This window comes from Dysidea avara, chromosome 3 (genome assembly GCF_963678975.1).
Source record: "Dysidea avara chromosome 3, odDysAvar1.4, whole genome shotgun sequence".
In the NCBI taxonomy this organism is placed as follows: Eukaryota; Metazoa; Porifera; class Demospongiae; order Dictyoceratida; family Dysideidae; genus Dysidea; species Dysidea avara.
The window spans coordinates 26,326,907-26,352,956 of NC_089274.1; the positions used below are offsets into that span (position 1 = coordinate 26,326,907).

A 26,050-nucleotide genomic window follows, 5' to 3' on the forward strand; every position below is an offset into this window, starting at 1 on the left:
GCATGGCTACAGAATTAAATCATGCACCAAAGGATCGAATTTGAGATGAACTTCTTTAAGTCCTATTTTAAGTTGTTGTTTCAAAGAGAGCAGTGACAAAATTTCATCAAAAACACTCCGAATGACTAATAGGTACCCACCTAAGATAAGTGATACTAGTGTGCACCCTTATAATTAGGTGACCAATTATGGGTTTGCATGCCTTGACCCTTGGCCTGTCATTAACCCACTGCTAAAATCATTTAAAGAAACAGTAAAGATATCACTGTGAATAACACCAGTTGAGTTGGGATAAAGATTCGACTTCGTTTTCTCAGTTCTTATACAGTGTATGGCTAGGTACTATAAATTTTGTGTTTTATATTGTTTCTTCTTGTCTGGTATTATGGGCTACTTCAAACTATGAAAAGTTAGAGTTATGATTACAATGAATTGATTTGTTCATAATTCTCTGCCCATTAAGGTTTTATTTTTATATCCCTTTTATGTGTGCCAAATTTGAAATCAAAGGTGGTGGCCAAGAAATGGCTAGCTGCAATGATTTTAATAACGTACACGTAGCTACAACCATTATTTTCATTAACATTGATCATTGCAGCCATTTCTTAACAGCCACCTTTGATTTTACAACTTATTTCACCCAAGCTTATAAAGTTGCACCATTTTTTCACAGCTTGGCTGTTTTGGTGTGGATTTTCACTGCTTTTTGTACCTTATGAGCCACCAAAACCCAGCCTATAATTGACTTTAGGGTTTGCTTTTACTCACATTTCTTCATATCTATACAGACACAATGATGAATACTGAAGACAGACTTGTAAATGTAAATTACCCATGGGGAGGTAAATTATCTCATAATATAAAATGATCATAACTTTGGAATGAAATTGTCTCAGTATTGCCTTTTTAAATAAAAACCAAGTCAACAAGACCTTACTTTACTTTGGTACCCTGTTTTAACAGGTTTATTAATGTCTCAGGGAGATTAAGACATAAATCATGTGCAAAAAAGGCCACAAAGGTCACCAAAGGTCACCAAAGGTCAAATCTGTGATGACACTATGTCAAAATACATATCACGAGGAGTACTATTACTTATGTGGAGAGTATTTCATGGTTTTATGAAAAAGTACATGATTTTTGCATTGTGCCACTATACTAAATGACAGATATGCATGTATTTATGCATTCAACAAGTAATACTATAGGATCGAACCATCATTGGGAAAGATCAGATCACTCAGTGCTGATTCTTGTAAACACATCAGAAAAGTTTTAGCAACTGATTGTACTAACCTACCCAATAGTGGAGTGTACTGGGTACAGGACATACAGGTACTTATTATATCATGCATGTATGATAATTGTGTCTTACTGGCTATAGACCTACTGTGACATAATAACTGATGGTGGAGGATGGACACTTGTATGGCAACACTCATACATGGAAACATCTCCCCTCTCCACTAACATGTACTACTTCTCAGATTACTACAAGGCCTGTGCTACCTATGCTAGTGGATGGTGCAATATACCCAATAAGAAACGTTTCAATCCAACAGAACAAATGATTGTAGCCTACCACCAAGGAACCATTTATTACGCATATAAAGGAGTGTTCAATTATAATATAGACCATGACTGGACAGGAGGAGTGTTAGTGGACTTTAAGAAAATTGTTGACCTGTGTACTAATGATGATAAGCCAAATCAACAACCAGCACCATCTGCCCAAGCAGCACCAACTGCTCAGCAAAACGATCCTGCTCTGCTAGGACTAGCATTTGATAAAACAAGTCCCCATGACTACATCACTAATTATGATACTATTTATGGAAATTTTGATTCTCCAATAGATTGCCGCTGGTATGATTGCTTTGCACCAGCCACTGGAAAACGTGGTACTCAGCAGACAGTAGCAATTTATGTCCGTTAATCATAATTACATACTCTAATACCAAGAGCCCATAACAATCATGCCAATACAGACTGATAAGTGTTTCTTTAGGCTTGTATAAAACTGTATACATGCATTTTGAATATATAATCATATGTTGCTTAGATACTAATAAATGCATTATTTCATATTCAGTGCTATTGGTCACAAAGTACTGTTAATTCACCCACCCATACACTTATGCTTTTATGTTTTGCTGTACCGCATAATATGGCTACATGAGGCATATGCTCCTTCAAAAGTATTAACATGCCATAAAGTTAGATGCCTACCTAGTGATTACCATGGAAATCTAATCACAGAACTTCAATCAAAAAAGAAACACGTATGTACGATGCTTTAATTTTTGTAACTGGGTCTGTGAAAACAGCCATGTTGTCTGTGGGGTTCAGTTATGAATTTTCACAACAGCCTACTGGTATCAGGGGCAGATCTATGATTTCTCAAGGGGGTGGGGTGCTAAGCTTAGTGGAGGTTGGAAGCTGGTTGATACAACTTTTAATTTAATAATGAAGTAAGGATCTAGCAATAAAAACTAGTGAGACAAGAATGATGATATTACAACATAGCCCTGTGGGAAAATCCCTACGTTGGCATTTCATACCAATTATTTTGTTCAATGCATGGATTTATGTATGCAGGTGTATTGAATAGTCAACTGCACTAATTTATAAAGTACAGATGTATCATAGTGGAAAAACAGACAGCATAGTGCAAAAATTGTGGCATTTGTGAGAAAAGTACTAAACTTTTCATATCAATTGTATTCCTAATGACATTTATTCTTTTATATAGTGCCATTAAGAGTTCATAATACTTGCCCATACAAATATTATGAACTCTTGGTGTCATCGTAGATATGACCTTTAGTCACCTATGTACAATGGTACACCACACAATGCGTACATACACAATACATTTACAACAACAAAACCTACATTTAATGCACATGCATGGCACTACAATGTGAACATAAACAAAAAGGGGGAAAATAATTAACTAAGTATAGTAGATGTACATGAAGAGTATGTAAGTCACCAAACTGGGTAAATAATATAGAAGGTAAACTGTTCCATCACATGGTTGCTTTACAGTGGGAATACTTTGTGGCCAAAACTATAGTCTTGTGGCAAAAAATATGGCAAAAGTGTGGTAGTGTACAGGTCAAGGTTGCATATAAATGATTTGATCCAAACTCAAATGGTGGCTGAAAAGAAATCGGAGTACAATTAATGTACTGGCGTGCAGCGTGATGAGTACTCTGCATGTACTGCACTAGCAGGTCAAATGGTAACCATCCAAAATGATGATGACTATCAGAAACATAATCAAACTTATGTAGACTACAAGTAATTTAACTTTATCTTCCTTATTGTACAGACACCGTAAGCGAGATATTAATTAGCTTTAAGTGATGGACCCATACAGGAAGGGCATACAACTGGTCACTGTAAAGCTGTAATAACAATATCTGAGAAACTACTAGAGTATCTGCCATCATCTTAAGGACATGTAGTGGTATGTAACTGACGATGATGATAGTTTATCAAATATAAGTGATAATTTGTCTTCTTGCAAACATTAGCAACATGAGCATCCCATGTTGTTTGACTGATAAAGTTATAATAGTCTAGCATAATTATAAACTACTGCATACAACTCAATGGTACAATGGTATACAACAATACTGCCAAGTCCTCCTCCAACACATATAGGCATAACTTTATATGTATAGCTACTATATATCATAATAAAAATATAACATAATTACGTTGTAATTCTTGCAATTGGTATTAGCAAAAAAATCAATAGCAAGAGATTATATGGTGTGCATAGTAACCAGGCTTGTCTGTATATGTATGGCAAACAACCAGTCTTAGAAGTCCACAAAATGAAACATGACATCACCATGACAAGCAATAGTATGAGCAATGAAATTTATATGCACTATGTAAACGGAATAAAACTTTGTTATGTACGTAGTTACTCAGCATTGCGGTGGAGTTCATAGATGGGGATCAGCCTTATAGCTACCTGAGTCATGTCAGAGTGCAACAGTAGTTATTGATATATATGACATTGGTGGCATTACAGTTACTACACATCTTTCCAGCTATAAGCTAAGTCATTAAATCTAAGTCCTTGAAATTAGGTTAGGTAATCTAAGGCTGCAGCACATGTTGCTGTAGACCTTCAGTGCTGGTCACTGTAAAGTGTTAATAATAACATAATATACTTACACATGTACATATAATTCTGTAATCCTACTACCAGACACAATTTAACAGTTTAATAGGCAACTATAACAACTTTAGCAATCTGCCATTTCAGGATCACTAATGCTATTCTCCTCAGAAAACTCCCTTCCTCTGCACATTCCTTAAAAAACAAACAGAAACCATTTTAATTGGAAAACATATAGCTAGTGAAAGTATCAAGTTTTCATTCATGAAATTCACCAGAAATGCAAAGCCTGTTTTTAGGGTTTTACCATGGAAGCCCACCAATTAATCAAATTATCACAAATATGAAGGTATACTAGATTGAAGCAAATACGTTGAATTATACTACATAGGTGTAGCAAGGTATTTTTGTATGGGGATCTAATTCAGATGTATGCTAAGACCCACTACTAAGATCAGCACACTATGTGAAGAATGCTATTTCTAGGGGGTCTGGGGGAATCCCCAAGCAAAATCTGCTTTCCTGAGATTGAATCTGAAAGCAATTTTAACCAACATAAACTGCAAATGCTATAACTGTACAGAATTGTCTGAAGGTTGACACTCAAAATTAACATGATATATAAAACTATGGCTATAGCACGGCTACACTGATTAGTGTTTAGATTGAAAACACTGTTGTTGTGCAATACATATGCTGTTATGATCCTACAACTCTACTGTATGTATTGATTTTCTAAAGAGTGTGGACTGGCATTATCAGAATGTAGCAAGAACATATTATATGGATATGGTGTGTTTACTCCTATGGCTTGGAACAAGTACACTTGTGTGTGTGTGTGTGTGTGTGTGTGTGTGTGTGTGTGTGTGTGTGTGTGTGTGTGTGTGTGTGTGTGTGTGTGTGTGTGTGTGTGCATGTGTAGTTGTGTGTAGTGTGTGTTTGTGATGTACATACCACTCTAGGATTGTGATTGTACTATGAGTTCTTATATGGCAATTCACAATAAACAGAAGCCATTAGGTGACAACTTCCTTGGGTAATGGTGAAAAGGAACAACTATATATAATCTAGTACTGTTGTAGTACATCTGTGGTAGATAAGCTTTCATTGCTTGATGATAGTATTTGCAATGGCACCATTTTATTTCAAATATTTGAATCAGATAAAAATAACTGCTAAAGTTAGTGAGTGAAGCTGTTTGATTAGATAAGTAAGTACATGTGTACTGATCATAGAAGTTTGGCTAGTTGCAGGCTACTATTCAACAATATCTATTTGTTCACTTTATTGTACCAAGATGCATTGCTCATTTAGCTACATATTATATATATGCTTTCCCCATTAAAAGCAAGTTGTGTAGGTATGCTGTACTTTCTATACGTTTATACTTATATATAGTGTCACTGACATTGACAAACTATTTGGGCTCTCTTCCTTGGATACTACAAATGATTGCATAGTATGCATCGTGTTTCATAAGAGCTAGCTAGGGTTCTCCATTTGGCATCACATAATCTTAAAACTCAACTGGGTATACTGTGTTTTAATGTTCTACTAGATTGCATGACTGCTCTATTAGAATTATCAATAACAGAACCAGATAATACTCTAGAGACTCTAACTTGTTAGTACTGGCAGGATAGTTTCCCCTTAGATAGAGAGGAAAATCAGTGTGGCTGATGGAAGGTACGAACACTTGCATGCGTATATAAACCATACATGCACTTACAGTCTTACACATGCAATAACAGCCCTACAATTTATGAGGGGGGAAACTAATAATTAAGTTTCTGTCTTGATAGATTTTATATTTCCAAAATCACTGTACTGTAAGGGTATTTTTTCATATCTATATAGCTCGACAATAATATGCTAAGCTTCTATGGTAGTTCCCAACAATGTTGGCTTCACATTTTTGTGATTCTAAGTGTTACTGCATGATCAAGAAGAATGCATTCAACAATAGAATTAATGGTTTCTTCATGTAATATGTAGGGAATTTTTTGAAGCTGATGAGTAATTTGTATTGCTGCATCATTCAATTTGTAGCATTGATGGCTGTAATATTTGTGTTACTATATCCATGAATTCATATTAGGTACATATGATATATCTACAGTATTATTTTTGATTTGATCCCTGAATTAAAGCTGTTAAATAATTTGGAATGGAATTGATATAACTATTGATGATGTAAGCACTGATGTCACCTGTACCTGTATACTGACTGTGATAATAGGAGACATACAAATTGTAGTAATATTCATAAGAACCTAGTTAAGTAACTAAAGCAAGGTGATAGTGAAAAAAAAGAGGTGCATGCATGCCTTTGAGTCTTGTAGCTGTGTGCAAAAATATGATATCCACACCAAACCAAAAAAGCATATAGCTGTGTTATTTTGATGTAGATTTAGTGAGAACTCAAAAGTGAGTGCTAGCATAAATGACAGTTAATCAACGAAGTAGTTTTATCACCAAACATCATTGAAACATGTACAACATAATGGGTTTGGTAATGTGCAGTAACCACTTGCATTCTTACGAGTGGTCGCAAATATTATTAGAATCACACACAGTTTAACAAAACTTACAAGTGTCACACATATGATGCATTGACTCATTTGTACATGCAAATAATTAATATACAAATATAGTTTTATTAAGGTATAGCAGTGTCACATGATGTCCTTTTACATCAATTGTTTAGTTTAGCAACCCTTCATATTAGTTCCGATGCTTATATATGTATGGTGATGCAGCTAATTACAGACCATAACAGAAAAGACAGTTCCAGTCCCTATACAATGCAAAATATGATTAATACTGACTGCTCTATTCATGATCAGCTATATGTAGCCCATAAAATGACAGTTAAATGAGTGTATAAAATAGTACGCACAGTTACCTAGAGTAGTAGTAGTAAACCGCTGGAAGAGTCAAGTGTAACACAAGAAAAGCCTTCCATTCTACAGCAGCATGAAGTTGTGTTGGATTGTCAGTCTTATTCTAGAACTATCCCTGCTGATGGTTGCAAAGTATGTACATAAAATTAATATGTATTATTTATAGTACATGTAGTACCCCTATATACATTGTATATAATAGTTGTTCAGCAGGTTAGAAAACTTCTGCATATAGCTATAATGTGCATGATGTGCTACTGTTTAAGCACATCCTATTTTTTAGTTCTTCTCATCATCTCAATTCCACTAAGGAGTCTATTGTCAAGGTACACAGTACATGGCACATGTTTTGATTACCTACATACATACATACAAACATATCTATCTATACATTATTATATACACAGAGGCAGGCTACAGGCCCACCAACTACAACATGTGATGGATCAGCCGAGGGATCTAGTGAGTTTAATCCTGTCACACCTGACATAATATGGATCTGCAAGAGTGGTGAATGGATTCCTTACCAGTAAGTGATATTTATACAGCCTTGGCCCTTGTTATGCTGTGGTTTTGTAGTATTGAGCCATCTTTGGGAAAGATCCAATCACTCAGTGCTGATTCATGTAATCACATCAGAGAAGTTTTAGCAACTGATTGTACTAACCTACCCAATAGTGGAGTGTACTGGGTACAGGACATGCAGGTACTCAATGAGTTTGCATAAACACCTGTAGCATTTTGCTATATGTACATAGGTATATTGTGACATGACAACTGACAGTGGTGGATGGACACTTGTATGGCAACACTCATACATGGAAACTGCACCTCTCTCCACTAACATGTACTACTTCTCTGATTTTTACAAGGCCTGTGCTACCTTTGCCAGTGGATGGTGTAATATACCAGATAAACAACGTTTCAATCCAACAGAACAAATGATTGTAGTCTACCATCAGGGAACTATTGTGTATGCATATAAAGGAGTGTTCAACTATAATATAGACCATGACTGGACTGGTGGAGTATTGGTGGATTTCAAGAAAATTGTTGACCAATGTAACAAGGAAGGAAGTCAAAATGTCCAACCAGCGCCATCTGCTAATGGTGGAGATCTAGCTCTTTTAGGGTTAACATTTGACAAAGTATCTCCATATAATCATTTGCTTAACTGTGATACAATGCAGGGAAGTTTTAATGCTCCAGCTGATTGTCGCTGGCATGACTGCTACCCAACAGCTAGTGGAAAGCATAATACGCAGCAGACAATAGCCATCTATGTCCGTTGAGACTAGACCATGAAACTGCTTGTATTAACATTGTGTTTGAATTGCTATACATAGCTGGAACAAATACTACAAATACTCCAAGAATTTTGATATTCAAATAATAACTATAATTGTGGCTAGAATATATACAGCTATATAGTATAGTGCACAACTTCATAGCTCAGTTTACTGATACATACACGACTTCTTCCATTAATGTTGGCGAAAGTAAGCCATTTATTTCTCGCTATTTACTATAATTGCTGCTAAAATTAGAAGACCCATTCTGCAGCATAATAATTATATTGAATTGGTATCTCAGTCACACTGTATACTGTTATACAGTATGTAATGCTTACTATGACACTGGAGGCACATGCGTATCTATGCCGTATATATCAAGACAGTGGCGTAGCCAAACCCGGGCAAGCCAGGGCATTGCCCGGGCATCAGACTTCTTTGCCCCACCATCAGCTCCTAGAGTAATTATAAAGACGTGGGCTGGATAGCTCGAGATTTTGCTAAAGTTACTTAACTAGTCACTGTACAAGAATAAGTATAGCACAACTTATACAACACTCACCGTGCCATTTTCGCCGATGGTTTCCTTTTTTTTGGCTAAACAGAGATGGGGTTATCCATGGGATTTTCCCTACGAGTAACTTGATTGTGCACAAATAGAGGAGGCAATAAATAGAAGCAAGATCACGTGATTACAAAAAAACCACGCAGCATTGTGGCAAGGAGTGAAGGACAAAGAATTGGCTTCACTATAGTGGGCTGGACAGTTTACATTTGGATTAAGTGATCACGGTAGCTATTGGTGTGGTAAAAACTCGGGAGGCAAAGTAGTCTAGAGGTATTTGTGAAATTAGCACCCATCTATCCGTGTGGATACTGCTCAGTTCAAACGGTATGGAGTATTTGTTCAGTCAGCAATTCTTTTCTTTTTGTTTCCACTTTTCTAGGCTAACAACTGTAGTGGCAGAGCATAGTCATCACGTGATAGAGTGTCTCGTGCTTTAATTCAAGAATCTTTGTAGTCTGGTATTAAGACACATGTAGCTAGATGTATGTAATATGTTAGAAGGCCAATAGCTAGCTAGGCGTTCGCTTCTATTAGTCATCTTGCATGCAGTAGTGTAGGATGATACATAATGCATTTTAAAAATGTTATATTGATGTCCATGTGAAGATGGGCATGTGTACGTGTGTTGCATGGGAAATGGCTTGCCCACCCATTGCCCAGGCATGGCGAAAAGTCTGGCTACGCCACTGTATCAAGACACACGGTAGTGTGTCGTGCGGCCCAAGAAGCCGGCGCGCCACACCGTGAGTATATTGACAGGAAGAACGAAAACGTCATTTTCACACCTTTGTATCTCGGTGATCACTTATCTGATTGGAACCAAATTTGCTACACAGTTGCCCGCCAGCCAAGGGAGTCTACATTCCAAATTTGAAGGAAATCGCTCCAGCCATTTCCGAGATACGAGCTGCCAAAGTTTCGTTTTTTTTTTCTTCGTTTTTTTTTCTTCGTCTTTTCGCACACTTGCAAAAATTGCTATAACAAGCAAACGCGTACTCCGATCGCCTCGAAATTTGGCACACAGAAAGGGAGTCCAAAGGCGCATCCTAGAATCAAATTTGGTACAAATCCGATGAATGGTTCAGGAGTTATGACCGATTATTCGCGTAAAACAAGATCGATTTGTTGTCACGCCTACAGGGTAAACCGCTTCATGGAATGAGTTGAAAATTGCTATGTAGATGGACTAACCATCGTAGGAGTGCCTTTTGGTGGTTTGAAAGGAATCGAGATAAAGACCACGGAGATATGACACAAAACCCAACCTGTGTCACAATTACGCGATCGATTTTTATGGATAAAAAAGTATTAGTTTTCACGCCTACTAGGCAAACCGCTTAGAGCAATGAGCTGAAAATCGGTGTATAGCTGGAATAATCTTCATAGAAAGTTCTTGCAGTAGTACAGAAGAATCGGATTACAAACCACTGAGTTATGATTCAAAAGCCAACTCAGTGTAGCAAATGCGAGATCGAGATACTCTAATAGAACAGTCACCCTAATAGAGCATTCGGCTAATTTATTTACTCCATTATAGAATTTTATTACATCACAAGTTATTCTGTAGGGAGTTCAGCTGCAAACAGTTAATCTTATAGACAGTTCAGCAAGAAGACAGTCACCATGTGGAGAGTTAAGCAAATATATCACTATAGAGATTCAGAACATTACAAGTAACACTGAAGAAAGTTCAGCTATAAAAAAGTCATGCACTGTGTAGAGAATTCAGCTACAATTAAGTCACTCTCTAAAGAATTCAGTTACACAGAATTCAGCTACACACAAGTCACTGTGGAGAGAGTTCAGCTACAAATAAATTACCCTTTAGAGTGATCAGCTACAAACAAAACACTTTGCAGAGTGTTCAGCTACAGAGTGTTCAGCTACAGAGTGTTCAGCTACAGAGTGTTCAGCTACAACAAATCAACCATTAGAGCGATCAGCAATGAACAAATCAACACAAATCTACCTGTAGAGAGATAAGCTAGAAACAAATCACCCTGTAGAGAGATCAGCTAAAACAAATCAACCTGCAGTGAGATCAAATCACCTTATAGAGAGTTCAGCTACAAACAAATTACCCTGTAGAGAGATTGGCTACAAACAAATCAACCTGTAGAGAGATCAGCTACACACAAATCAACTTGTAGAGAGATGAGCTACAAACAAATCACCCTGTAGAGAGATCAGCTAGAAACTACACACAATGTAAGGAGTTCAGCTACAAACAAATCACCCTGTAGAGAGATCAGCTACAAACTAGACACAAAGTAAGGAGTTCAGCTACAAGTAAATCACCCTGTAGAGAGTTCATCTACAAATAAATCAACCTGTAGAGCAATCAGCTAGAAACAAATCACCCTGAAGAGAGGTCAGCTACAAAAAATCACCCTGTAGAGAGATCAGCTAGAAATAAATCACCCTGAAGAGAGTTCAGCAACAAAGAAACCACCATGTAGAGAGTTCAGCTACAAACAAATTACCCTGTAGAGAGATCGGCTACAAACAAATCAGCCTGTAGAGAGTTCAGCTAAAACAAATCAACCTGCAGAGAGATCAACTACAAACAAATCACCTTATAGAGAGTTCAGCTACAAACAAATTACCCTATAGAGAGATCGGCTACAAACAAATCAACCTGCAGAGAGATCAGCTACACACAATTCAACTTGTAGAGAGATCAGCTACAAACAAATCACCCTGTAGAGAGATCAGCTAGAAACTAGACACAATGTAAGGAGTTCAGCTACAAGCAAATCACCGTGTAGAGAGTTCAGCTACAAACAAACCAACCTGTAGAGCGATCAGCTAGAAACAAATCACCCTGAAGAGAGGTCAGCTACAAAAAATCACCCTGTAGAGATATCAGCTAGAAACAAATCACCCTGAAGAGAGGTCAGCTACAAAAAAATCACCCTGTAGAGAGATCAGCTAGAAACAAATCACCCTGAAGAGAGGTCAGCTACAAACAAAACACTTTGCAGAGAATTCAGCTACAAACAAATCAGCTTGTAGAGAGATCAGTTACACACAAATCAACCTGTAGACAGATAAGCTAGAAACAAATCACCCTGTAGAGAGTTCAGCAACAAAGAAACCACCATGTAGAGAGTTCAGCTGCAAACAAATCACCTTATAGAGAGTTCAGCTACAAACAAATCACCCTGTAGAGAGATCAGCTAGAAACTAGACACTATGTAAGGAGTTCAGCTACAAGCAAATCACCCTTTAGTGAGTTCAGCTACAAACAAATCAACCTGCAGTGAGATCACCTACAAAAAAGCACCTTGTGCAGAGTTCAGCTACAAACAAATTACCCTGTAGAGAGATCGGCTACAAACAAATCAACCAGTAGAAAGATCAGCTACACACAAATCAACTTGTAGAGAGATCAGCTACAAACAAATCACCCTGTAGAAAGATCAGCTAGAAACTAGACACAATGTAAGGAGTTCAGCTACAAGTAAATCACCCTGTAGAGAGTTCAGCTAAAACAAATCAACTTGCAGAGAGATCAGCTACAAATAAATCACTTTACAGACAGTTCAGCTACAAACAAATTACCTTGTAGAGAGATCGGCTGAAAATTAATCAACCTGCAGAGAGATCAGCTACACACAAATCAACTTGTAGAGAGATCAGCTACAAACAAATCACCCTGTAGAGAGATCAGCTAGAAACTAGATACAATGCAAGGAGTTCAGCTACAAGCAAAATCACCCTTTAGTGAGTTCAGCTACAAACAAATCAACCTGCAGTGAGATCACCCACAAAAACGCACTTGTACAGAGTTCAGTTACAAACAAATCACCCTGTAGAGAGATCAGGTAGAAGAATTCACCTTGTAGAGAGTTCAGCAACAAAGAAACCACCATGTAGAGAGTTCAGCTGCAAACAAATCACCAAGTAGAAAGATCAGCTAGAAGAAGTTACCTTGTAGAGAGTTCAGTTACAAAGAAACCATTATATAGAGAGTTCAGCTACAAAGGAATTACCCCGTAGAGAGTTCAGCTAGAAGAAGTCACCTTGTAAAGAGTTCAGCTACAAAGAAACCATCATGTACAGAGTTCAGCTACAAAGAAACCACCTGTACAGAATTCAACTACAAACAAATTACCCTGTATAGAGATCAGCTAGAAGAAGTTACCTTGTAGATAGTTCAGCTACAACAATTCACCCTGTAGAAAGATCAGCTAGAAGAAGTCACCTTGTAGAGTGTTCAGTTACAAAGAAACCATCATGTAGAGAGTTCAGCTGCAAACAAATCACTCTGTAGAGAGTTCAGCTACAAAGAAACCGCCATGTAGAGAGTTCAGCCTCATACAAACCACCTTGTAGAGAATTCAACTACAACAAATCACCCTGTAGAGAAGAAGTTACCTTGTAGAGAGTTCAGCTACAAAGAAACCATCATGTAGGGAGTTCAGCTACAAAGAAACCATCATGTAGAGAGTTTAGCTGCAAACAAATCACCTGTAGAGAGTTCAGCTAGAAACAAATCACCCCGTAGAGAGATCAGCTGGACGAAGTCACCTTGTAGAGAGTTCAGCTACAAAGAAACCATCATGTAGAGAGTTCAGCTGCAAACAAATCACCCTGCAGAGAGTTCAGCTACAAAAAAATCACCCTGTAGAGAGTTCAGCTAGACAAAGTCACCTTATAGAGAATTCAGCTACAAAGAAACCATCATGTAGAGAGTTCGGCTACAAAGACACCACCATGTAGAGAGTTTAGCTGCAAACAAATCACCTGTAGAGAGTTCAGCTAGAATCAAAATACCCTATAGAGAGACCAGCTAGAAGAGGTTACCTTGTAGAGAGTTTAGCTACAAAGAAACCATCCTGTATATAGTTCAGCTACATTTCAAGTCACCCAGTAGAGAGATCAGCTGCAAAAAAATATCCTGTTGGGAATAATGGGCATGTAATAAATATATGTATATAATTTGTATAATTACTAATAAAATCAAAAATAATTTAAGTACTAAAATTCTTCTTTTAAGTTCTTTTCTTCTTCCTGTAGTAAAGAAAAAAACACATGGGTTAAAAAAGCCCCAAAGCCAGCCATAGGCCGGCTTTGCAGTATACAAATACAAAAAGAAGTGATATCTAATCAAAAACAGCCAAGCTGTAAAAAAAGGTGCGGCCCCCAAAAAGGCCATGGTGAAAAAAGATGTGAAATCCAAGGTGGCGGCCAAGAAATGGCTGTGATGGTAGGTTAATGGTTACATTTTAATAATGACAATTCAGGTAAATTTGGTGCCGCTTGGTCTTGGCACCAAATTCACCTGAATTGTCGTTATTAAAATGTAACCATTAACCTACCATCACAGCCATTTCTTGGCCGCCACTTTGGATTTCACATCTTTTTTCACCATGGCCTTTTTGGGGGCCGCACCTTTTTTTACAGCTTGGCTGTTTTTGATTAGATATATATAAAGAGAAGGATATTATTTTGCTATGTATCTGTATTATAGTGGTGCATGTTATTAGTGTATGGTTACCTGCAATGAGAGATAATGTTATCATGAAAGTGTACTGTACTCTTGCTATTATTCATCTGGTGCTTATGCAGTTACTGTATGTATGATATGCTCTATGTATGTACATGCATATTCACATATTGTAAAAGGTAAAAAAATCTTCATTACCAGTGACTATATCATTTATGTAGTAGAGCTTGTAATCTTCTCACTACTAAGTTAATTTACTCTAAAATGCATTTCACCACATTTCACTAGCTGTTTATCTTGAGGTTTGCATTGAAATGTCACATTTTCTATACAACATGCATGGCATCTACAAATTGACTATATACATATATAGAAAGAATGAAAAATGATATTGCACTGCTAGATAGCTCAATATAACTACCACAGAAATGAATTTCCAGTTGGTGAGGTTATGTAAAAACTAATGTGCATACCAGTGATACCCATGATACCATTGAATCACAGTGAACTATAATGATGTACATATTAATAGCCATGTTAGCTTGGCTGAAAAGTTGCAATAAAGATTGGCAACTAAATTCAATAAATAGTTGAAGTATAAATCTTGATGGACATTTGACATGCCATGGATAAGCAATGTGGCAGTGACAATAAACTTTAATTGAATATTACTGACGTAATTCAGTCTGCCAAGTTTATTGTATTGTCAGAGTACAATGGAACTAATCATGACCTTTAAATGGACTTGCAGCTATGAATGAGTTATTTTTATGGTAAACTTAAATCCTATGAGGCCAAACTTCATGAAAAGTAATTTAATACTATTTTTTAAAAATATAAATCATTTTCATGTAACTGTCATTTTGATATTGCATAGGCTTAACTTTGAGATGATTTTATAAGACTTTATACTGGTTCTGTATAGTGATGCAGAAAACATAGAAATGGCAAATTACTATTGCTAAATATCTGTACTATGCATGCCTATATATACAGTATGTTTGCTGCATCACCATGTTTCACCAAATATTCATAAACAGCTTTATAACCCATACAATCACAGTTAAATGATCATTATAAATAGTGTGTTCACAGATACCTAGATCATTAGCAAGCTTGCAGGCTGAAAGACACTCCTTGTACTCAGTGAATAACTGCAGAGAATGAAGTTGAGTTGGATACTCAGCTTTTTCTTGATTCTATCTTTACTGGTGGTTACAAGGTGTGTCATGCATGAATTCAAATGTGCCATAATGTACTATGAGCAGTTCAAACATCACTGTGAAATACTTTTGTATGTGTTTGTACCATACTCTGTGTATATTTATTAGCTCTTCCCATCGCAATGTCACTAAGGAGTCTGTTGTTAAGGTATATGTACACTTGTTGTATGGACATACATGTCTACTCTACTATATACACAGAGGCAGGCTACAGGCCCACCAACTACAACATGTGATGGATCAAGTGAAGCTTCTAGTGAGTTTAATCCTGTGACACCTGACATAATATGGATCTGCAAGAGTGGTGAATGGATTCCTTACTAGTAAGATAGTAACTTGATAATACATAGCTACACATTGCATGAATAGTTTATGAATTATACTGTAGTATTGAGCCATCATTGGGAAAGATCAGATCACTCAGTGCTGATTCATGTAAACACATCAGAGAAGTTTTAGCAACTGATTGTACTAACCTACCCAATAGTGGAGTGTACTGGGTACAAGATATGCAGGTATGGGTTGTGTAGATGTGTGCAACTGCCTATCTATAGTATCTCCATACTAGTATCCCTATCTACTTACATATGTACTGTATCTATGTACCTTTATCTTGAATTGAACCCCATAGTTGGCAAAACATGTTTGGAGCATGCTTAGTAATTTTTTAACAATACTCATAACTAAATGAAGGTTGTCATCTCGGAACAGCTGTTAAATCTATATGTCTACTTCCTGTGTTGCACCTCATACATGGGAGCATCAGTGTTGGGCAAGTTACTTTTACAAGTAACTAGTTACATATCACATATTACTTGCAACTGAACTATTTAGTTACAGTTACATATTACCCATAAAATAAAGTAACTATAATAATATTACATATTATATTACTTTGTGACCATAGCCTTAAGCTGTCACGTGTGAAACTACCACCTTATCACGTGACATGATTGCGTTGTTGGACAATGCACAAATCTTGGTTATAAGTAAGGAACTGGTGAATAAGCTTCATTCAGTAGGCTTCATTACTTCGTTGTGGCTAGGCGTTACTCGGTGGATCACTAACGAGATTAGTAACTTCGTTACTTATAGTAATAATCTAATCAGTCCAAAACAGCCAAGCTGTAAAAAAAGTGTGCGGCCCTCAGAAAGGCTATGGTGAAAAAAGATGTGAAATCCAAGGTGGCGGCCAAGAAATGGCTGTGATGGTAGGTTAATGGTAAAAATTTTAATAATGACAATTCAGGTAAATTTTGTGAAGCGGCACAAAAATTCACCTGAATTGTCGTTATTAAAATTTTTACCATTAACCTACCATCACAGCCATTTCTTGGCCGCCACCTTGGATTTCACATCTTTTCACCATAGCCTTTCTGAGGGCCGCACACTTTTTTTACAGCTTGGCTGTTTTGGATTAGATTTCATTTCTTTTTGTATTTGTATACCCCAAAGCCGGCCTATGGCCAGCTTTGGGACTTTTTTAACCTATATTTTTTTCTTTACTACAGGAAGATGAAAAGATGAAGTAGATGTACTTTAAATATTTTATCAGTAAATGTACAAATTATATATATAATACATATGTGATCGGATTTGCGAAAAGGGGTCTTCCACACACATCCAATTTGCCAACTTTGACAATTGATAACTTCAGATTGGAAAGAGCTATTGCCTTGAAATTTGGACAGTGGTAATTTCTTTGCAGCTGAACTCTCTACATGATAGTTTCTTTGTAGCTGAACTCTCTACAAGGTAATTTCTTCTAGCTGATCTCTCTACAGGGAGATTTTTTGTAGCTGAACTATCTACAAGGTAACTTCTTCTAGCTGATCTCTCTACAGGGTGATTTGTTTGTAGCTGAATTCTTTACAGGTGATTTGTTTGCAGCTGAGCTCTTTACAGAATGGTTTCTTTGTAGCTGAACTCTCTACAAAGTAACTTCTTCTAACTGATCTTTCTACAGGGTGATTTGTTTGTAGCTGAACTATCTACAAAGTAACTTCTTCTAGCTGATCTCTCTACAGGGAGATTTGTTTGTAGCTGAACTCTCTACAGGTAATTTGTATGTAGCTGAATTCTGTACAGGTGATTTGTTTGTAGCTGAATTCTGTACAGGTGGTTTCTTTGTAGCTGAACTCTCTAAAAGGTAACTTCTTCTAACTGATCTTTCTACAGGGCAATTTGTTTCTGGCAGAATTTTCTACAGGGTGATTTCTTTGCAGCTGAACTCTCTACATGATGGTTTCTTTGTAGCTGAACACTCTACAATGTAATTTCTTCTAACTGATTTCTCTACAGGGTGATTTGTTTGTAGCTGAACTATCTACAAGGTAACTTCTTCTAGCTGATCTCTCTACAGGATGATTTGTTCGTAGCTGAATTCTGTACAGGTGATTTGTTTGCAGCTGAGCTCTTTACAGAATGGTTTCTTTGTAGCTGAACTCTCTACAAGGTAACTTTTCTAGCTGATGTCTCTACAAGGTAGCTAGTTTGTAGCTGAACTCTCTACATGGTGGTTTCTTTGTAACAGAAATTTCTACAAGGTGACTTCTTCTAGCTGATCTTTCAATAGGGTGATTTGTTTGTAGCTTCACTCTCTACAAGGTAACTTCTTCTAGCTGATCTCTCTACAGGGAGATCTGTTTGTAACTGAACTTTCTAAATGATGGTTTCTTTGTAGCTGAACTCTCTACAAGTTAACTTCTTCTAGCTGATCTCTCTGCAGGGTGATTTGTTTGTAGCTGAATTCTGTACAGGTGATTTGTTTGCAGCTGAGCTCTTTACAGAATGGTTTCTTTGTAGCTGAACTCTCTACAAGGTAACTTCTTCTAACTGATCTTTCTACGGGGCAATTTGTTTCTGGCAGAATTTTCTACTAGGTGATTTCTTTGCAGCTGAACTCTCTACATGGTGTTTTCTTTGTAGCTGAACTCTCTACAAGGTAACTTCTTCTAGCTGATCTCTCTACAGGGTAACTTGTTCGTAGCTGAACGATCTACAAGGTAACTGCTTCTAGCTGATCTCTCTACAGGGAGATTTGTTTGTAGCTGAACTCTCTACAGGTGATTTGTTTGAAGCTGAACTCTCTAAATGATGGTTTCTTTGTAGATGAACTCTCTACAAGTTAACTTCTTCTAGCTGATCTCTCTACATGGTGATTTTTTTGTAGCTGAACTATCTACAAGGTAACTTCTTCTAACTGATCTTTCTACAGGGCAATTTGTTCATGGCAGAATTTTATACAGGGTGATTTCTTTGCAGCTGAACTCTCTACATGGTGGTTTCTTTGTTGCTGAACTATCTACAAGGTAACTTCTTCTAGCTGATCTCTCTACAGGGTGATTTGTTTGTAGCTGAACGATCTACAAGGTAACTTCTTCTAGCTGATCTCTCTACAGGGAGATTTGTTTGTAGCTGAACTCTCTACAGGTGATTTGTTTGAAGCTGAAATCTCTAAATGATGGTTTCTTTGTAGCTGAACTCTCTACAAGTTAACTTCTTCTAGCTGATCTCTCTACATGGTGATTTGTTTGTAGCTGAATTCTGTATAGGTAATTTGTTTGCAGCTGAGCTCTTTAAATAATGGTTTCTTTGTAGCTGAACTCTCTCAAGGTAACTTCTTCTAGCTGATGTCTTTACAGGGTCACTAGTTTGTAGCTGAATTCTCTACATGGTGGTTTCTTTGTAACTTAACTCTCTACAAGGTAACTTTTTCTAGCTCATCTTTCTACAGGGTGATTTATTTGTAGCTGAATTCTGTACAGGTGCTTTGTTTGCAGCTGAGCTCTTTAAAGAATGGTTTCTTTGTAGCTGAACTCTCTACAAGGTAACTTCTTCTAGCTGATGTCTCTACAATGTCACTAGTTTGTAGCTGAGCTCTCTACATGGTGGTTTTTTTGTAACTGAACTCTCTACAAGGTGACCTCTTCTAGCTGATCTTTCTACAGGGTGATTTGTTTGAAGCTGAACTCTCTACAAGGTACCTTCTTCTAGCTGATCTCTCTACAGGTAGATTTGTTTGTAGCTGAACTCTCTACATGATGGTTTCTTTGTAGTTGAACTCTCTCAAGGTAACTTCTTCTAGCTGATGTCTTTACAGGGTCACTAGTTTGTAGCTGAATTCTCTACATGGTGGTTTCTTTGTAACTGAACTCTCTACAAGGTAACTTTTTCTAGCTCATCTTTCTACAGGGTGATTTATTTGTAGCTGAATTCTGTACAGGTGCTTTGTTTGCAGCTGAGCTCTTTAAAGAATGGTTTCTTTGTAGCTGAACTCTCTACAAGGTAACTTCTTCTAGCTGATGTCTCTACAAGGTCACTAGTTTGTAGCTGAGCTCTCTACATGGTGGTTTTTTTGTAACTGAACTCTCTACAAGGTGACCTCTTCTAGCTGATCTTTCTACAGGGTGATTTGTTTGAAGCTGAACTCTCTACAAGGTAACTTCTTCTAGCTGATCTCTCTACAGGGAGATTTGTTTGTAGCTGAACTCTCTATAAGGTGATTTGTTTGTAGTTGATCTCTCTGCAGGTTGATTTGTTTTAGCTGAACTCTCTACAGGCTGATTTGTTTGTAGCCGATCTCTCTACAGGGTAATTTGTTTGTAGCTGAACTCTCTACAAGTTGATTTGTGTGTAGCTGATCTCTCTGCAGGTTGATTTGTTTGTAGCTGATCTCTCTACAGGGCAATTTGTTTGTAGCTGATCTCTCTACAGGGTGATTTTTTTGTAGCTGACCTCTCTTCAGGGTGATTTGTTTCTAGCTGATCTCTCTACAGGGTGATTTTTTGTAGCTGACCTCTCTTCAGGGTGATTTGTTTCTAGCTGATTGCTCTACAGGTTGATTTGTTTGTAGATGAACTCTCTACAGGGTAATTTGCTTGTAGCTGAACTCCTTACTTTGTGTCTAGTTTGTAGCTGATCTCTCTACAGGGTGATTTGTTTGTAGCTGAACTCCTTACATTGTGTGTAGTTTCTAGCTGATCTCTCTACAGGGTGATTTGTTTGTAGCTGATCTCTCTACAAGTTGATTTGTGTGTATATAGATGATCTCTCTGCAGGTTGATTTGTTTGTAGTCGATCTCTCTACAGGTAATCTGTTTGTAGCTGAACTCTCTATAAGGTGATTTGTTTGTAGCTGATCTCTCTGCAGGTTGATTTGTTTTAGCTGAACTCTCTACAGGGTGATTGCTTGTAGCTGAACTCCTTACATTGTGTCTAGTTTCTAGCTGATGTCTCTACAGGGTGATTTTTTGTAGCTGAACTCTCTTCAGGGTGATTTGTTTCTAGCTGATCTCTCTACAGGTAGATTTGTGTTGATTTGTTCATTGCTGATCGCTCTAAAGGTAATTGATTTGTTGCAGTTGAACACCCTGCAAAGTGTTTTGTTTGTAGCTGATCACTCTAAAGGGTAATTTGTTTGTAGCTGAACTCTCTCCACAGTGACTTGTGTGTAGCAGAATTCTGTGCATCTGAATTCTCTAGAGAGTGACTTAATTGTAGCTTAATTCTCTACACAGTGCATGACTTGTTTATAGCTGAACTTTCTTCAGTGTGACTTGTAATGTTCTGAATCTCTATAGTGGTATATTTGCTTAACTCTCCACATGGTGACTGTCTTCTTGCTGAACTGTCTATAAGATTAACTGTTTGCAGCTGAACTCCCTACAGAATAACTTGTGATGTAATAAAATTCTATAATGGAGTAAATAAATTAGCCGAATGCTCTATTAGGGTGACTGTTCTATTAGAGTATCTCGATCTCGCATTTGCTACACTGAGTTGGCTTTCGAATCATAACTCAGTGGTTTGTAATCCGATTCTTCTGTACTACTGCAAGGACTTTCTATGAAGATTATTCCAGCTATACACCGATTTTCAGCTCATTGCTCTAAGCGGTTTGCCTAGTAGGCGTGAAAACTAATACTTTTTTATCCATAAAAATCGATCGCGTAATTGTGACACAGGTTGGGTTTTGTGTCATATCTCCGTGGTCTTTATCTCGATTCCTTTCAAACCACCAAAAGGCACTCCTACGATGGTTAGTCCATCTACATAGCAATTTTCAACTCATTCCATGAAGCGGTTTACCCTGTAGGCGTGACAACAAATCGATCTTGTTTTACGCGAATAATCGGTCATAACTCCTGAACCATTCATCGGATTTGTACCAAAGTTGATGCTAGGATTCGCCTTTGGACTCCCTTTCTGTGTGCCAAATTTAAAGGCGATCGGAGTACGCGTTTGCTTGTTATAGCAATTTTTGCAAGTGTGCGAAAAGACGAAGAAGAAGAAAAAAAAACGAAGAAAAAAAAACCAAACTTTGGCAGCTCGTATCTCGGAAATGGCTGGAGCGATTTCCTTCAAATTTGGAATGTAGACTCCCTTGGCTGGCGGGCAACTGTGTAGCAAATTTGGTTCCAATCAGATAAGTGATCACCGAGATACAAAGGTGTGAAAATGACGTTTTCGTTCTTCCTGTCAATATACTCACGGTGTGGCGCGCCGACTTCTTGGGCCGCACGACACACTACCGTGTGTCTTGATATTACATAATATTAGATTCGTTACAGAAACTATATTACTTAGGTAACGCGTTACATTTGTAAGTAAAATAACTTGAGTTATATTACCTGTTTTTATAGCGTATTTCGTTATATTACTTAGTTACCACAAAAGTAATAATATAACATAACGCGTTACTTTTGTAACGTGTTACTCCCAACATTGGGGAGCGTACAATGATTACAACTGTTATTTGCTATTAGGGTTGTTTGTTTTGGTACATCATGTCATCAGAAGCATAGCAGTGTGTCAGCATTACCTTACAGGTGACAGAGACAGATCCAGAATTTCACAAGGAGGAGACACATATACAGTGGGGGGTGGGGATGGGGGGTAGGGTTAAGAAAAGAGGTATTATATGATTGATGTAGTCTATCCAGGGACATTTCCCACAGCCTTCTAAACTCAAATTTACTACTGTTAATAAGCACATGTGCATTATGGGTCACTTTAATAATTACACGGAAGCAACCATCAAAGCGGCCAGGGTATAGCATAAAGGCTGTAGTAACATGGTTTAAATCTAAAGTTGACTTTGAAGGAGTCTGATGTTGTAATGCTAACACAATACAACCACAGCCAGCAATATTAATCTACCAGTATGTTATAACTCTTTCCCAATTTATTTTCACCATAAGAGGACAGTGCCTTACAAATTATTTTTGGCTGGTAACATTCTACACATCCCTTTTGTAAGTTTAGAATCTGAAGTAGTGCTGTGCGATACCAACCAAAGTTTGCATATCCTGATACTGTTACTTAAGCCGGCAGTAGATTATTTCGTTTATCTAAAGGTAGGTTAGATAAGGCCACTCCAAGATAATTCTTCGTTTCCCATTTCATTGACCTCAAAAATACATGTGGGCGGGTGGTTCATTATCCATTATTCATTATAGATATTTCCACTTATTTTCGAAATTCATAACTAACTTACAGGTAAGAATACAGTAGAAATATTTAAACTAAGAACCTGAACAGTGAAAAGCTAGCTAAATGGGCTTTCTGAATGCTAAACTAGTTACTGCTATGCAATCACCGGATGAATAATGAATAAAATGTTCAGTTGACAGCAATAATGTCAGTTGACCATGCGGGAAGAGAATCTGCATGTGGGCGGGAAATGGGAAACAATGAATTTTCTTGGAGTGGCCTAATGAATCAAATATATAAGTGTATAAGCCCCGAGATGATGTAGCCTTGTTAACTTTAAAGATGCATACTTATAATTTTACTAAAATTAATGTTTTAGTTGTACCTAAAACTGAAAATGATCCCTATACATAAAATAAAACATTATTAATGATCTTGCAAAATGTAAAAGGCAATAATATAAAATTCAAATTTTAAGCAATTGATATGGCAGGATGTTTAACACAATGGTGAGATAGCAAAGCACAGATCAGGAAGATCAGCTCACTGGCCCTAAGCTCACACACTGGTCTTCTTTCCTTCCTTATAGTTCAGAAGAGTTTTATGAAGTCATGTCTGGATGTTCTATTAGTGACTGTTCTATTAGCTTTTATTTAAACCATACTCCTGTTGTATAATTTTGACCACCTCTCAGTACTTTCTAGAAAAGATTAATGCTCTCCCCTACAAATACATACAATTGCACTAGTAACTTCTACTAACTTCCTAGCTATATAGTACATACGTAGTAAAAATTCAAAGGGGAAGAGGGTTCCCAAAGTTGGATTTAGAGGATCCCCTAAATCCACCTTTGGGTATAGGATTTAATTCTAGTGGTTTCTATCACAAATGATAGAAGACGGTTGTCTACATTACTTATAAAATAAAAGTAATTTTAACCAAACATTCTGATTGCTACTCAGGCAAAGTCAGCATTATTATGTAAGCATTATAAAATTTTGACAACTTTCTATTTACATTGTAAATGTTTATATATGTACATATAATAGTTGAGTTTATAAAGAATTCTGAATACAAACACATAGTTGATAATTTTCCTCTGCCCAAGCACTGGGATAGCATATTGATGAATATACAGACTAGCATACACACAGGTAGATAGATAGATAGATAGCTAGACAGACAGACAGATAGATAGATAGATAGACAGACAGACAGACAGACAGATAGATACATAGATAGATAGATGGACAGTTAGATGATAGATAGATAGATAGATAGATAGATAGATAGATAGATAGATAGATAGATAGATAGATAGATAGATAGATAGATAGATAGATAGAATCTATCTATCTATCTATCTATCATCTAACTGTCTATCTATCTATCTATCTATCTAAGATAGATAGATAGATAGATAGACAGATAGCTAGATAGAAACACTCATACATATATATACATGCATACATACATAGAGAGGTAAATGTGTAAAAAGCATATTAATCACAGATCTACTGTGACATGAGAACTGATGGTGGAGGATGGACACTTGTATGGCAACACTCCTACATGGAAACATCACCTCTCTCCACTAACATGTACTACTTCTCAGATTACTACAAGGCCTGTGCTACCTATGCTAGTGGATGGTGTAATATACCCAATAAGAAACGTTTCAACTCAACAGAACAAATGATTGTGGCTTATCATGAGGGAAGTATTTATTATGCATATAAAGGAGTGTTCAACTATAATATAGACCATGACTGGACTGGTGGAGTGTTGGTGGACTTTAAGAAAATTTTTGATCATTGTCCTAATGATGGAAGTCAAAATGTACAACCAGCGCCATCTGCCCAAGCAGCACCAACTGCTCAACAAAACGATCCTGCTCTGCTAGGACTAGCATTTGATAAATCAAGCCCAAACAACCACATTGTCAATTGTGATACTATTTATGGAAATTTTAATTCTCCAATAGATTGCCGCTGGTATGATTGCTATACTGCAAAACGTGGTACTCAGCAGACAGTTGCAATTTATGTCCGCTAAACAAGTTACATAGACTAATATTGACTGAAAAGTGTTTTCTTTTTGGTAATTGTATACATGCATTTTACATAATGCATATAGCCATACTGAAACAAGTCAAGTATTGTTATATATGTACTGCATAGTTACTTGTTTGGGTTTTGTTGAAGCCCATGCATATTCAGAATTTTCAGTAGTTAAGAAGCATACAATTTTTCATAAGATTACAATGATGTAAATATTATAGCAAGCTCTGTATTCATAAAGTAGTAAGAGTTAGGTGATGTAGTGACTTCTGTTATACTTGAAGTTCCACAGCGCTTTTTTGTTGGTGATGGAGATATTGTTGTGAAATTTTGATAAAATCCTTTGCTTATGAGAAGTCAACATTATTACAGTTTAAGTGCAAACAAGGTTCCAGGTCCCAGCTGTTGTGGCTTCTTTGGCACATACCTGCATACAGCATGTGTGCATGACTGGAGGATTAATTAAGTTATCATTGGGTTTGGACATTTAAATATTGAAATTCTGATTTCCTGTGCTTGTGGTCTTTAACTAGTGATATATCATACATACAAAACTTGTCAGTTCTTTGGGTCTTAATTGGACAGAAACTGAGATATTTGCTAAGGTAATATGTATTGACACATTTGATACAATGACTCTATATTCATTTTAACATGTCATACAGAGGCAGGCACCAGGTATACCGAATAATGAGAATAAGCTAATGAGAGTCTGCTTCAGAAAGAAAGCCTCTCAACATTAAAATCCTAAATGGCTAAAACTCCAAACTATATAATTATATTTTAGATATAGTGTGTGCAAGTGACCAGCTAACACCTGACCAAGAGTGCTTTCACTCAACTCTGTACTTACCACAAATTCATCTGCATTACATATGATATGCAGGGAACTAATTTACAATAATTGTAATTTTTTTTCCTGGGAGAATCAACTGCCAGTATTATAATAGTTTTAGAATGAATGACTTGTGTACGCA

General features: G+C 36.9%; 2 protein-coding genes across 2 annotated transcripts; both read left to right on the plus strand.

Annotated features, from left to right (window-relative positions):
• Positions 1 to 7,066: 7,066 nt before the first annotated feature.
• Positions 7,067 to 8,412, plus strand: LOC136250535 (uncharacterized). Its single transcript, XM_066042753.1, has 5 exons — positions 7,067 to 7,176; positions 7,328 to 7,370; positions 7,452 to 7,573; positions 7,624 to 7,750; positions 7,803 to 8,412. The coding sequence occupies exons 1-5, from the start codon at positions 7,118 to 7,120 to the stop codon at positions 8,334 to 8,336; spliced, it is 885 nt and encodes a 294-aa protein (XP_065898825.1). The 5' UTR covers positions 7,067 to 7,117; the 3' UTR covers positions 8,337 to 8,412.
• Positions 8,413 to 8,721: 309 nt separating this feature from the next.
• Positions 8,722 to 25,292, plus strand: LOC136250534 (uncharacterized). Its single transcript, XM_066042752.1, has 6 exons — positions 8,722 to 9,228; positions 15,452 to 15,578; positions 15,688 to 15,727; positions 15,781 to 15,902; positions 15,968 to 16,094; positions 24,526 to 25,292. The coding sequence occupies exons 2-6, from the start codon at positions 15,520 to 15,522 to the stop codon at positions 25,066 to 25,068; spliced, it is 891 nt and encodes a 296-aa protein (XP_065898824.1). The 5' UTR covers positions 8,722 to 9,228; positions 15,452 to 15,519; the 3' UTR covers positions 25,069 to 25,292.
• Positions 25,293 to 26,050: the final 758 nt, after the last annotated feature.